At 34.7% G+C, this 12,764-nt stretch overlaps 1 protein-coding gene across 4 annotated transcripts in view; it reads left to right on the top strand.

Moving 5' to 3' along the window:
- Window positions 1-12,764, top strand: part of DACH1 (dachshund family transcription factor 1) — a 357,124-nt gene that overhangs the window by 141,346 nt on the left and 203,014 nt on the right. For all 4 annotated transcript variants that reach the window (XM_069009250.1, XM_069009258.1, XM_069009277.1 and 1 more), the window contains exon 2: window positions 9,378-9,493. In XM_069009250.1, coding sequence (XP_068865351.1) covers window positions 9,378-9,493 — 116 coding nt within the window. The remainder of the gene's footprint in view (window positions 1-9,377; window positions 9,494-12,764) is intronic.

Here is a 12,764-nt window from a genome sequence, read left to right on the forward strand (position 1 = left end):
TCCAGCAATTCTTTGGAAGTGTACAGTTAATGAGTGTGGGTTTTCAGAATTAAAAATAAGGTGAATAAAGGGCAGTGAACATTAACCACAGTCTCTGGCAGAAGCTAGAATAAAATTTTTCATTTTGAGTATAAGGAGTTTTTTAAAGGGCAAAGGGTTTAAGATATAGGCAGCTTCATTAAAGAGGTGACAGTTCACTTGTTTCAGCATTTCATACAAAGAATTGTGGCCAATTAACTGACGAGTGCATTCAGATATTACGGTGGATACACTGATAGGATAGAACTCCATTATCAACTGTTATGAATAAAAATAGCATATTAATTTTACAAACTGCCAGGAGAACCAGAATATTTTCACGAAATACCTTGAATAGGACAGTTTTTTTCTTCTTCGTCTCTTTTTTTTTTTTTTTTTTGGGTTAAATCATCATTTGAGATGTTTATGTATTTTATATTTAATACAGGCAGTAATGAACAACTAGTTCTGTGACCCCTGGAGCAATGGTGGGCTTGCATCTTATGTAGATGCTTTTTCTTGCAGTGTTTCTCCTCTTTTTTTAAAGTGGTTCTCCAAATGGCAGCCGCTCCCCAGTATGTCCTGATGGAAGACAAATCAGATGATATTTTTCTAAAGAAGTTAAACAAAAATTTCTCAAATAAAAATAGTTACTTATGTTATGTATGGTCATATATGTTTTCAAAAGAGGAGTATGCTGTTATATGGCCTGTTTTTGCTTTGAGTCTAATTGGTTATTTGTACATGCAATTATCTGATTTATGTTCACAAATTTGTAATTACATGTGCAAGTTATATGCAGAGATGAATACAGATGGTTGGAAAACAAGCCTTGAAGCAGGACTGTTCATTCCAACTAAAGTTCATACATTGAAATCATTGTTTCAGGCCATATGCAGACTCTAACAGCCATAACCACAACAGTTAGGCTTGCTTCACACTAGGAATCATCTCAGCAACTTAAAGTAAAAACTTTTTTAAAAAAATGAAAGCTTAAAATTCTTTTAGATTGTGTCATTGTGGATCAAGCCTGCCTTTCTGGCCTATTAACTCCATGCTTGACATTTTTATAATATATATAGTAGATGATGTTTTGAGGGGATGTTTTTAGAATTAAAAGTCTAAGAAAAGATGAAAACAGTTGAGGAAAAAATAGGCTTTGCATCTGTTATAGTTTGGGGTTTCATGTGGGTGAATAACACTGTTAGAAGGAATCATTTAGCTTGCATATTTAAATTTTGGGTGCGGTTTATGCTGTAAGGTTGAGTGAAATGGGAAAGGCATCTGTTATAACTTGACAGAAAGAGCATTTTGTGGGAAGCATGCACTTTATGTGACTACTCCTTTTCTTTTCTTTTCTTTTCTTTTCTTTTCTTTTCTTTTCTTTTCTTTTCTTTTCTTTTCTTTTCTTTTCTTTTCTTTTCTTTTCTTTTCTTTTCTTTTCTTTTCTTTTCTTTTCTTTTCTTTTTTCTTTTCTTTTCTTTTCTTTTCTTTTCTTTTCTTTTCTTTTCTTTTCTTTTCTTTTCTTTTCTTTTTTCTTTTTTCTTTTTTCTTTTTTCTTTTTTCTTTTTTCTTTTTTCTTTTTTCTTTTTTCTTTTTTCTTTTTTCTTTTCTTCATCTTTTCCTTATTGGTAGTTGCAGAATTATTCTGAAACAGTGGAAATAGAGGAAACAAATACAAATTTTCATGGTTTTCTTGTTGATATTGCCAGTATTCCTAAATAACTTTATTCAGGATCACCAATTCTGTGATTTCTGAGTACTGTTTCTGAAGCAAGGTTTATATGATGGAAAAAATATATCAATATGGTTTGAATCTATGCATGAGTTGTCTTCAATAATTGCATTTCATTGTTCATTCAGAGACTTATTTTCAGCTCTAGCTTGTATGGCTGTCATCATCAGAAGCTTGTGTTTCACAGTTATTACATAATCATGAGAGCCAACATACTTAAATGTTTTAAGAACTTTCAGGAAGATCTAGTGTTTCAGCTAATTAGATGAGGCAGTGAACTTTTTGACTTAATTTAATTCTGACATCATAATTCTGCCACCCAACAGAATTAGCCTAATTTCTTATCTATTTTTCCCTTTCCAATAGATGATTTACAGATCTCAATTTCATTAAGAGAACAGGCATCTGTCAGTAATATTTTGAGCTTATGTACAATCACAGCTGTATTCAAAGCTGGTACTGTAACTTACTCCAGTAACACTCAGATTTCTAATTGGTTTTATTTCCTTTCTTGCCCTTTAGGTCATTCAAATATTCAAGTAATATGATCAGTCAAGGAGAATCTTTTTCTTGTATTCTTTTGTTGTGTTTGTAGTAGGACTTAACCATCAAGGGACAACTGGCAGATGTTGCTGTAATATATATTTTATATATTTTATATATTACAGCAACCTTGTACCTTTATCTCATACTCTTGTATCAAGAATATTACTAATCTTGCTGAAAAGCAGAGTGATTTGGGCTGCAGTGTTGAGGAGGATGGAAATGACAGGCTGTTTGCATGACAGTTCTGTTAGGAAAAAAAATAATTGAGCAAGGTCTTTTCTACCCCAGCAAAAGAGTAGCATCCCAGGGCTAACCAGTGCTCCCGTATTACTGAGGTAAATGACTTTGGAATGGGATAGGAAGGGAAATGTATTTTCTTCCATTTATTTTTCTTCCACTGATAAACTGGTACTGCATTTCTGACACAGTATCCACTTTAGGCCGTTTTGGTTCAAAAATAGCAGTAAAGTGTTCTGTAACTGAAATGCAATAATATTTCATTAGCATGATTTCTCCACTGCTCACTCCTGCAACACAACCTAATTCTTTTGAAGATCATTCATGCACTTCTTTATGAAGATTTTGAAACAGATCTTTGCATTTATTTTTATCAGCATTGTTTGCTGTCTCAGTAAGTCCTAATATATCATGAGTTCAGCACTAATTATTGCGTGAGAACATTTTCTCTTTAACTGTGAGAAGAAAAATAAATTTAAGGTAATTGCACTGAGAGTTTTATTGTTTTACAAGACTGCTGCAAGTAAAAAGGACATGGTGTGACTTCTAATTGTTGTTTTACTAACTGCCAAAACAAATGCATGCTCTGTCTCAGAATTGCATTTTTTGCTTTGTTTTTGAGCAGGAGCAGAAGGGGAAAACCTAAAATAGTAAAGTATAAGGTTTGGATCAATGTACTTTGTCATTTTTTTTCCTTTAAAATGCTAGTTCAGTGCATTAGAAATATTTATGAAGGTTACCTTGGCAAGCAAGTGTTTTCCAAGCAAAGGAATTAAATTGCACAAAAAGCTTTAGTCAGTCTTCCTAGACCTTATTTTTCAGTACTGACACGCCCTTGGCTCAAGTCTTGCTAGTGTGAAGGCTGCACGTATGAGAGCGGCATAGAAGCTATCCCAAAACCCAGAAGTACCATGTGGAAAAGTCCACTGCCTGTGGTTACAGGTTGTCACAGGGCACCCCTGCCTTTGCATTAAGTCAGCAAGTGACACCTTTGGCCCTTTTGCAGTGTCCATTGTATGGCGAGCACATAATAACTGCTTCCAGTGGCTGATCACCTAAATTTTATTCAGCCATCTTCTTTGAGGTCAAAAGTTCTGTGTCAGGCTTTGAAGCACTAAGGGGAGATGGAACAGATGAAAAATAAAGCATAGATTTTCAAAATGAAAATGAGATGCAGAAACACTGATGTAGCTAAAATTGGTATTGATATTCAAAGCTGTTTTAGGCAGTTCTGAGAACTTTAAAAATACATTAAATAAATACAGCAAATGCTTGTTACAGATTTGCTGCCTATGACCTCTGGAACATAACTTTTCCAGCCAATCCCCAGTATTACTGACTATAAAACTGCCTGGCCAATGGTAACTTCACTGCATCATGTTTGCCCAGCTACAGATGAGGACAGTATTTCTGTGCACTAAACTTGCTCACAGACAAGATTAAAAATAAAACTTTAAATGTAGAAAACAAACCCTGAAATTAATTAATTTTGTCAGGAAAGGCAATTTACCTTCTCACTGCTGGTCAGACTTGCAATTTTCTTTAGGGGCGCTTCATGTGTTTAATAAAAATTATTTTAAAGAGTGAAACTTTGTAAATCGAATGTTAATATTTCACAATTGTTCCTCAAAATCAGGACATGAGAAAGATAAATCACAGAATTATCCCAACATTTTTCAACTTTTCATTTCCTAGTACATGTTTTGCTGTGCAATTAGTCATCTGTAAAATGCTAGTGACATACTCTTAGAGTTATTTGCTACTCATGAAGACTTTCAGCTGTTTTGGAGCCAATGCCTTCCTTGGTGCTCTAAAGTCTTAACGGAAATCAGTAGGAGGCCTACACATCTAAGGCTTTCAAGGATGAGACCCTTAAATTTTAAAGTAAAGTCTGTCTTCTGGAAGATAATAATAAGAGCTGAATGCAGCCTGGTTACTTTTAAAGCCAAGCAGATAAGTCCATACTATTGTCCCGTTGTCTCTTTTCATGTGATTGTACAGGACCAGGTTTTCTGTTGATTATGTCTGCTTTTAATTCTTTAGCACTATCAAAACATTTCCAGGAGCGAGCTCATACTTGATAATAAAACTGAAATTAAGTAAAACTTTAAAAATATTATCAAAGCACAACATTTTAACTGATAAAGAACACTGATTCTTCAATTTTTTTATTCTTAAATTAACCATCTGTTGTTTTCTAGATTTGATAACACAGGAAGGATGTAAGACTAATATATGTTGATCAAAAGACCAAAAAATAACCATATCCTCAGCTTTAAATGTATTCTCAATTGCTTCTCATGCTAATCACAGTGCAGTAGACATATACACCCTTTTTCTTCAAAGATGAAAATGCTACAGTCATAGTATTCCTTGATGTATTTATGAAATTGAAGGGACGAAATACAAATCTGGCTGAAAATGGATGGATTTATTTTCAGTCATTCTGGAAAGTGCTCTGGTTATCTAATTAGCTGATGTTAATGAAGAAAATATTTGAGACTTTCAAGATTCACTAATCTGCACCTTGAGTTCCTCATTCACATAATGGCATATTGTAACTGTAAATCATGATAATTTCTACAAAAATAAAGATTAGTTGTCTGTGGGAATGTCTTTTAAGACTTGAAAAAAGTCTGAAAATTTTATCACAAACTGACACAAGTTTATAGAAGGCAGATGGGTTTTCATGGGAATAAATACATTTAGGTACTTCACTTTAAAAATGTGACTACTAAGTTAATAATACATAGTCCTATAGAAAGGTTTCATCTACTTCTTCAACATATGTTATCTCACTATGAAAATTTAAGATTTAGAGCAGAAAATACCTGGCATTCATATTTCTGAAAGCAGAATGTCAATCTATTGCATGTCTTTTCTAATGGGTAAGCAATGAACAGTTTACTTCCCTATAGACTTCTCCCCAGGTCTTTAAAACATTTAATCATTGTGGCTTCCTTGGATCTTTGTTGATATTGTCTAATTTCTGCTTTCTCTAATTTACTCTTCAAAGAATGAAATGGTAGACAGGAAGATCAGCTATGACTTCCAGATGTAGCTGTTTCTTCCAGTGTCTTCTTGTGGAGTCCCAAAACACTCCTTGACTTATCTGTACTATGACCCTGGGTATTCACAAGACTTACTTTGGCTTTAGGGGCTTTGGCATTTCAGACTGTTTGTCCTAGCTCTAAAAAATCCAGACTTTAGACATCTTCAAAATCAAAATGGGTCATCTTTGAATAGTTTATCCATTGAGATAATTAGCATTTCCAGAAGAACTGAAATGTGCTTTCGGCAAAACCAGTGTAGTTCTTCCAATAATTGTATTCAGATGAAAGACAAAATCTTACAATGTCTTTTATATGTCTATAAAAGCTTACATACAAAATCTAAATTTGAGTAAAAATAATATTGTCATCAGCTTTTAAATGATGATTTTTGTATCTCAGTGTCATCAGCTAGAAGAACAGCTTACATTGCTCTGGCATTTAAATGTATCTTTTACGTAATAAATCAACTCGTAGCTATTTAAATTGTATTTTGTTTTCATACTGAAGACAAATCTACTGATTTTGATACAAAATAGGAATATGAGTGTTTTGAAGGTTTCTTATCTTGGAACGAAAATGAACATGTCCTAATCTAAAAGTAAATACGTCTTTACTCAAGTTTATGAAAAATACCAACAAAATGATTTATTAAGCTATTTTTATCGCCCTGTTTATGATAGTTAAACTAATTTGCTATGCTTTTGATGGTTTTTTTTAAAAGAGTTTATCATATAGCTATAAAAATGATAATGAACTACAAAACAACATGCAAGTTTTTAATTCTAGTCAGAGTGATTATTTTTTAAAGTAATTTTTTCATACCATTTTCCTCACAACTTTGGTAATGATTCATACAAAATACTTGCAATTCATATAGTTTGAAAACAAATCTTACAAAATGGCAGTGTTTCAAGTTAGTAGTTTGGTTAATGAAACAAATGCATAACAAATGACAACTAACAAATTAAGTCAAGTATTGTTACTTAATCAGTTATTAAGGACAATTAGATTTATTAATTTTAATTGTGTATTGCATAGTGCCTCTAAATCAGATCTTCCAGGCCTTAAGAAATAATTCTTAATGTGTCTTACAGTGTTTTTCTGCCTTGTTATAAGAAAAAAACCCATTTCTTAAATAGATAAAGGCCTTTTAATAGTAGATTGGAACTAGTGTCATTTAAAAATTCAATTTTTAACCTATTTAACCTATTAAATAGGTTTCCTTCTCAGAAATTTCCTTTAAATAGAATCACAGAAGCTGAGTTAGAAGGGCTCCATAAGGATCATCAAGCCCATCTCCTGGCCCTGCAGAGGACCATCCCCAAGTCACACCATGTGTCTGAGAGCATTGTCCAAACACTCCTTGAACTGTCAGGCTTGGTGCTGTGACCACTTCCGTGGGGAACCTGTTCCAGTGCCCAACCATCTACTGTGTGAAATATTATTAGTAAGATTGGAATTGGGAGTTTAGGACTTTATGAAAACACTTGCTTGGTAAACTTTAAAACAAATCATGGAATGGAGTTGGGTTCTGGACTCGTTTATGGCTTAGAGTGTGGCCCCCTCCCCCCGCCCCCCTCCACCTTTGTATACAATAGCACAAGCAACTTGATTGTAGAAAGTGACCAAAGGAAGAGTTCTGCCTTGGGTACTTCAGTATCACTCACCTATAATTTGCTGCTGACCTTTGTTTATAGATTTGGTCCATGACTGTCTTCCCTTAGGCTTTGAAGAGGGGTGGTTTTATTCCTCAAAATCAAAGGCAAAAGCATGCAGGCTTCACCATGGCTATACTTGGTAGTAAACATCAAAGACAGTCTTTGCAGGTGTGAACTTGTTTTTTTTAAAGACCTGGAAGTCATTGGTACATTGTGCATCATGCCACATTACCCTGCTTGTGTTCTGTTATGCTGTTGTCAGACCCTTCAATAATCATATCACAATAGTGATTTGAGTACTTCATCATAGATACTTAAATGAAACCATTAAAGTTTTCCTACATAGTGGCATTTTTGGTGGGTGAATATATTAGAAACACTCCATTTAAATCAGATAATTTTTGTCTATAATCTTTTGTTCAGTTTTATATGTATTCATGGGATGTTTATTTTTATTGTAAATCACAAAGGAAATATCAAAACCCGAAGACACTTAATTTGGTTTTGTGAGCTGGAATAAGACAATATTCTTTTTCTACAGCTGTTTTTCTTTTAGTTTTGAACAAATGAAAATTTTGTTTATTATAAAGAAAATCAAAAATCCCAAACCAATCAAAGAAATTACCAAGCTTATAATTTTAATAATGACCTCAGATCAGGACATTAAGTTGGGAATTAATGATCAGTTAAGGTTAATGACTCAATGCCTTGAGTCATTAAACTTCAAGAAAATGCTCTGTACTTTGATTGTTTTTGGTTTATTAAAGTTAGGTTGCAGAAGGTGCCAAAAAAGGAAAACAAAAGAAGGTATTTCCAAACACAATGGAAACTAATAAGAACAGAAAACAGAGGTATTTTATTATCTGCCTCATTCTGCAGTCCCAGCATACCTGGGACTGATTAGAGTTTTGTTACTATGAGGACCCAAGGAGCAAAACCTTTCATACCCACCATTCTTTTTTTTCTTGTTCTGAAACAAATGAAGAACTTCAAATGTTTGGCAGATCATAGGTTAACACTGCAGTTCTAGAGCAGCACATCCCCTTATTCTGTGAAGTTACTCCACAGTGTTCCCTAAATGAGCAGTTACAGGATGTTGCAGTAGCACCATGTACATAGATCTGTACATAGGAGCACAAGCCTTTGGATATACATTGTACGAGCAGGTACATATTTGTATGTACGTGGGCAATAAGTATTTTCATTGTCATCCGTATCTAATTTGTATGCTACTTAGGCAGTCCAGGAGGTGGAAAGTTGTGCATGTGAGCATTAAACAGACAAGGAGCACTTAAACCTGAAGCCATTTATTTTTCTGTACTGGACACATGTAAGTTGCTGTGATGGTGGTTGCTCAACAATATCTTACAAATAATTCCGAGTCCTTTCTGACATAAAGTAGTATATTTAAAGTAAGGTGTCTTAGTGAGATTTTCACTTTAAATAGAATAAGGGTTAAATGATAACTTGACTTATCTTTTAAATGACAAAAAATAAAGAAATTGCAAGACCTTTTCACACATTAGATATGTATTGTCATTTATCATCTAGATATCAGGCTAGCAGTGCGAAGTAATAAAACATATCATCGAAAAATGTGCTATAGGTCTGAATCACTCTTTCATTCCACCTCCCAGCTAACTGTAGTATTAAATCAAACAAGCAGAACATTTCCTTAGGCAGCCATTGCCTTTTAATTTCCTGAAGAACCTTAAAATATCATTCATTACAAGTACTACACATATTTGGTTTTTAAAAGTCTCATAAATCAATAGCAGGCTGACTGTAATAATTATTACAAGTTAGTGCATAATTTTCGTGCTGAAGGCTGCATGCAGAACTTTAGCATATGCAAACGAGGCAATTCAAACTGTGTATAGATATTAATATGAAGAAGCAGGTAACGAGGTGCAGGCTATGAATTATGCATCAAGAGCGGCTGATCTTCAATGAGGAAAATGAATTCAGCATGTAATCTAATTAGTGATGGAAGTCTATTACATCTAACTGCAAAAGCAACCGTCCTTGAAACAAATTTATTTACAGTCCATGTTACCACTTGAAACAACTTTGAAATGATGTGTAAGACAACAGCTTAATTGTAAAAATTTTTTTGTCTGTTTGTTTCAGTTCTAGACCTGGAAGGCCTCCTAAGAGGACTCAAAGTGTCACCTCCCCAGAGAATTCTCATATCATGCCACATTCTGTCCCAGGCCTAATGTCTCCTGGAATCATCCCGCCAACAGGTAGGATCACTAGAAACACCTTCACATGGACAATTGTTTGAATTCATAGCTTGTATCCACTTGTTAATAGATTAACAGTCTAGTAAAGCAGCACACAAATATCACAATAGTTCCCCTAATGTCACCTTATTGGTACACAAACATGTTGGATATAATGGAAATCATGGCAGCCTAGTACTTCAAAATAACTGAACAAATAATAATCCTTTATGATTTTTCCCCTCTGTTCTCTTTCTTTATAAACAAAAACCTTTCAAAGCATGAATTACCTATCATTAGACAATAATCTCCCTGTTAATTTTTAATAGATCCGATACCTTCTGCTTTTTCTTTGCTGCTTTGCTTCATTAGATAATGTCATCATGAATATAGTTGCCTGAAGAAACCAAGTTAGTTAAAATAACTTCATGCTGCACACATGTCTTTCTTAATTTTTCATCCTGAAATTCTATTTTTGATATGTCTCCTGAGGCCTTACACCAATGTAAAGTCCTGTAACAATCTGATTCTCATACTACTATTTTCTTTTGAAAGTTACTATACCATCTCCTAGCAGTGGCTTGCTCTTATACACAGTGAAATTAAGAAAGGCTGTATTGCAGGGAGGAGATGAACAGTCAGCCAAAGATGGAGGCACCCAACAGTCAAGCTGTTGGTGGTGCCACATCTTCTCTTTTCATGTTACAGACCAGTTAAACTCTGGGACTTGTTTCAACAAAGCCCACCTGAGCTTCTACTCAGTCGCTTTCCACTTATTTGCATGGCTCAGTCTCTAACACAGATTTTCTCTGGACAGATCAAATAGAGAGGAAGATTACTTGATCTTGTGGACCAGATGGATGGGTGGATGTTTCAGTACATGCCCATGATCACATGTCTCTCTAAGTATGAGCATGATCTTTGGCATGGTTTTGGTCTCAGAGGACTACAATTCCCAAAAGAAATGTTCAGTTCAGGAAACACCAAATACCAGAAATGGTTTGGATGTAAATATCTCATCTGGAGGAAGGAGGAGAGTGAAGAAAGCTTATCTCAGTGGACAAAAGCGGGCCTGTACTTTGCCCTTAGGCTCAGAAGTTGCTTTACATGATGAGATAGACACATAGCTAGAAATATTTAAATTGAAATTTACAGTTTTTTAAAGATGAAGAAGAGTGACAAAATGAAGAGAGGTCAACCAACAAAGATTGGTAAGAGAGAGGTATAAAATAAGGAGAAGGAAGGAGGGATGAGACTGAGAACATAGGGGAGTATGGGAAAACATCAGGCAAGTAGGACTCACAGTGGCAGTCTGGGCAGGTGTGACCAGTAAAAAAAAAAGAATTGAGATTAAAATACAGTAGAATTTACAGGATAAAATCTAGTATAGAAAATAGAGATCGTGCAGAGTGAATGCATCATGAGAATAGTAGATGGGATCTGTGTGGGGAGAGAATGAAAGTTTTTATAGGGTGGAAACATTCATGTTCATGAGGGAGAGATCAAAAATTGCAGAAGCAAAGGGAAAGTATTTGGGGGAAGCAAGGCAGGAAAATATCAAAGAAAAAAATGCATGTGAAAAGTAGAAAGGAGATGAAAGAAGTCAGAGACAAATAAGCAGGCCAAAAAGAGGGAGACAGGAAAGGAAACCTTGTCAACAGTATCATTCGGGGTTTTGTGTTACAGCTAGTATCTAAGAGCAGATCGCCTCTCAATTTTTTATTTTGAGAAAGCAGTTTAAAACCACAACTAATGCCTAAAAGTATCCAATTCCTCTCTGGTCCTTTAAAGCTGGTCATAACAAGTTAACAATAAAAATATATGGTACTAAAACCAGAGATCAAATTTCCTAGAGGATCAGCCCACAAAACCAGATGCTGATCTTTTTAAAATGATGATTAAAAAAAATAGAAGAAAATAATTCAAAATTAAAGGAAGTAGGCATATGTAAGATTATTGTTCATCAAATCCTGTTAGGATGGTAATGCTTTGTGAGTCTCTTGCAAAAGAAGAAAGGTTTAAATGCAATCGCTACTAAGTTTGAACTGGTTTCACATTACATGGCTTACCACAGAAGGAGTGGTATGACTTTCTCCCATTGTGGTAGTGTTGAGTCTCAAACAGCACAAAAATTGCAAACAATAACACTGATAGAAGCAAGAACTGGGGCCTAGTGTTCCATGAGGTATGCAAAGGTTCAGCAAAGATAAAGAGCATCATGACAGCACTGCTACATGACAGTCATTCCAGCATTTTATGGACAGGCAAGTATAAAAATAGACTTACAATATGATCCTATGAGTTCAAAACAATGAACATTTGTGGATCTACATTGTAAATAAGTACCAAAACTACTGAAAGAGCCCTACCAAGAAAAAACTGTGATAACTGCAATAGATGATGTAGGTGCCATTGTTATGTGCTGCCACATAGTTGATACGAGAAAAATCTTGCTGATTGTAAACTTTTACTCCATATTTTGACTGTATATACAGAAAAACACTGAAGAGTTGAGGTTGTCAGGCACCATGGGAGGTCCCCTAGTCCAGCCTCCCCTGGTCGAAGTAAAATCACACAGAGCAGGTAGTTCAGGCCTGGGTACACTTGAGATTCTGTGAGTATCTTTGAGGATGGAGACACCACGATGCCTCTTTGCAACTTGTTCCAGTGTTTGACTGCTCTCAAAATAATGTTGGATTTTTTTTTACTTTTCAATGGAATTTCCTGTATTTCAATTTGTGTTCATTGGGCCACACTTAAGAAGAGTATGCCTCTATCCCTGTCCTTACCAGGTTTTCATACACCTTAGTAAGATACCTCCACATCTTTTCCAGGCTGAACAGTCCCAGCTCTGTCAGTCTGTCTTGATATGTCAGGAATTCCAAAAGATGGTTCTTCATTTGAGAAGTTTGTGAATTTCCTTTTAGGATCCAGCTCTAAGCAGAAAAAATAAAATTACTATTAAGTGCTTCCTCCCCCTTCTCTCTCTGTTTTTTTTTTTTCTTTGTAATAACTTCTTTTTAGGCTTTCTGATTGATTTAATAATCTGAGTATAATAACTAAGTTTCCTTCCTGCCTACAAAAAAGTATAAGTGATCACACAAACAATTATGTGCTATTTAATGCTCTTTAAGTATAGAGATCTGCAATTATTAGGTATATCTAGGATACACAATGCTACGATTTAATGCATGATTTTTACTTGAAAATTTTCCTTTTTCTGAAATGTGACACATAATGCAGGAATAGAGATCTAAAGGTGGAAATCTTGATTTCTAAAGTTCTGGTTCTG

The sequence above is a fragment of the Aphelocoma coerulescens genome, chromosome 1 (genome assembly GCF_041296385.1).
Source record: "Aphelocoma coerulescens isolate FSJ_1873_10779 chromosome 1, UR_Acoe_1.0, whole genome shotgun sequence".
NCBI lineage: Eukaryota > Metazoa > Chordata > Aves > Passeriformes > Corvidae > Aphelocoma > Aphelocoma coerulescens.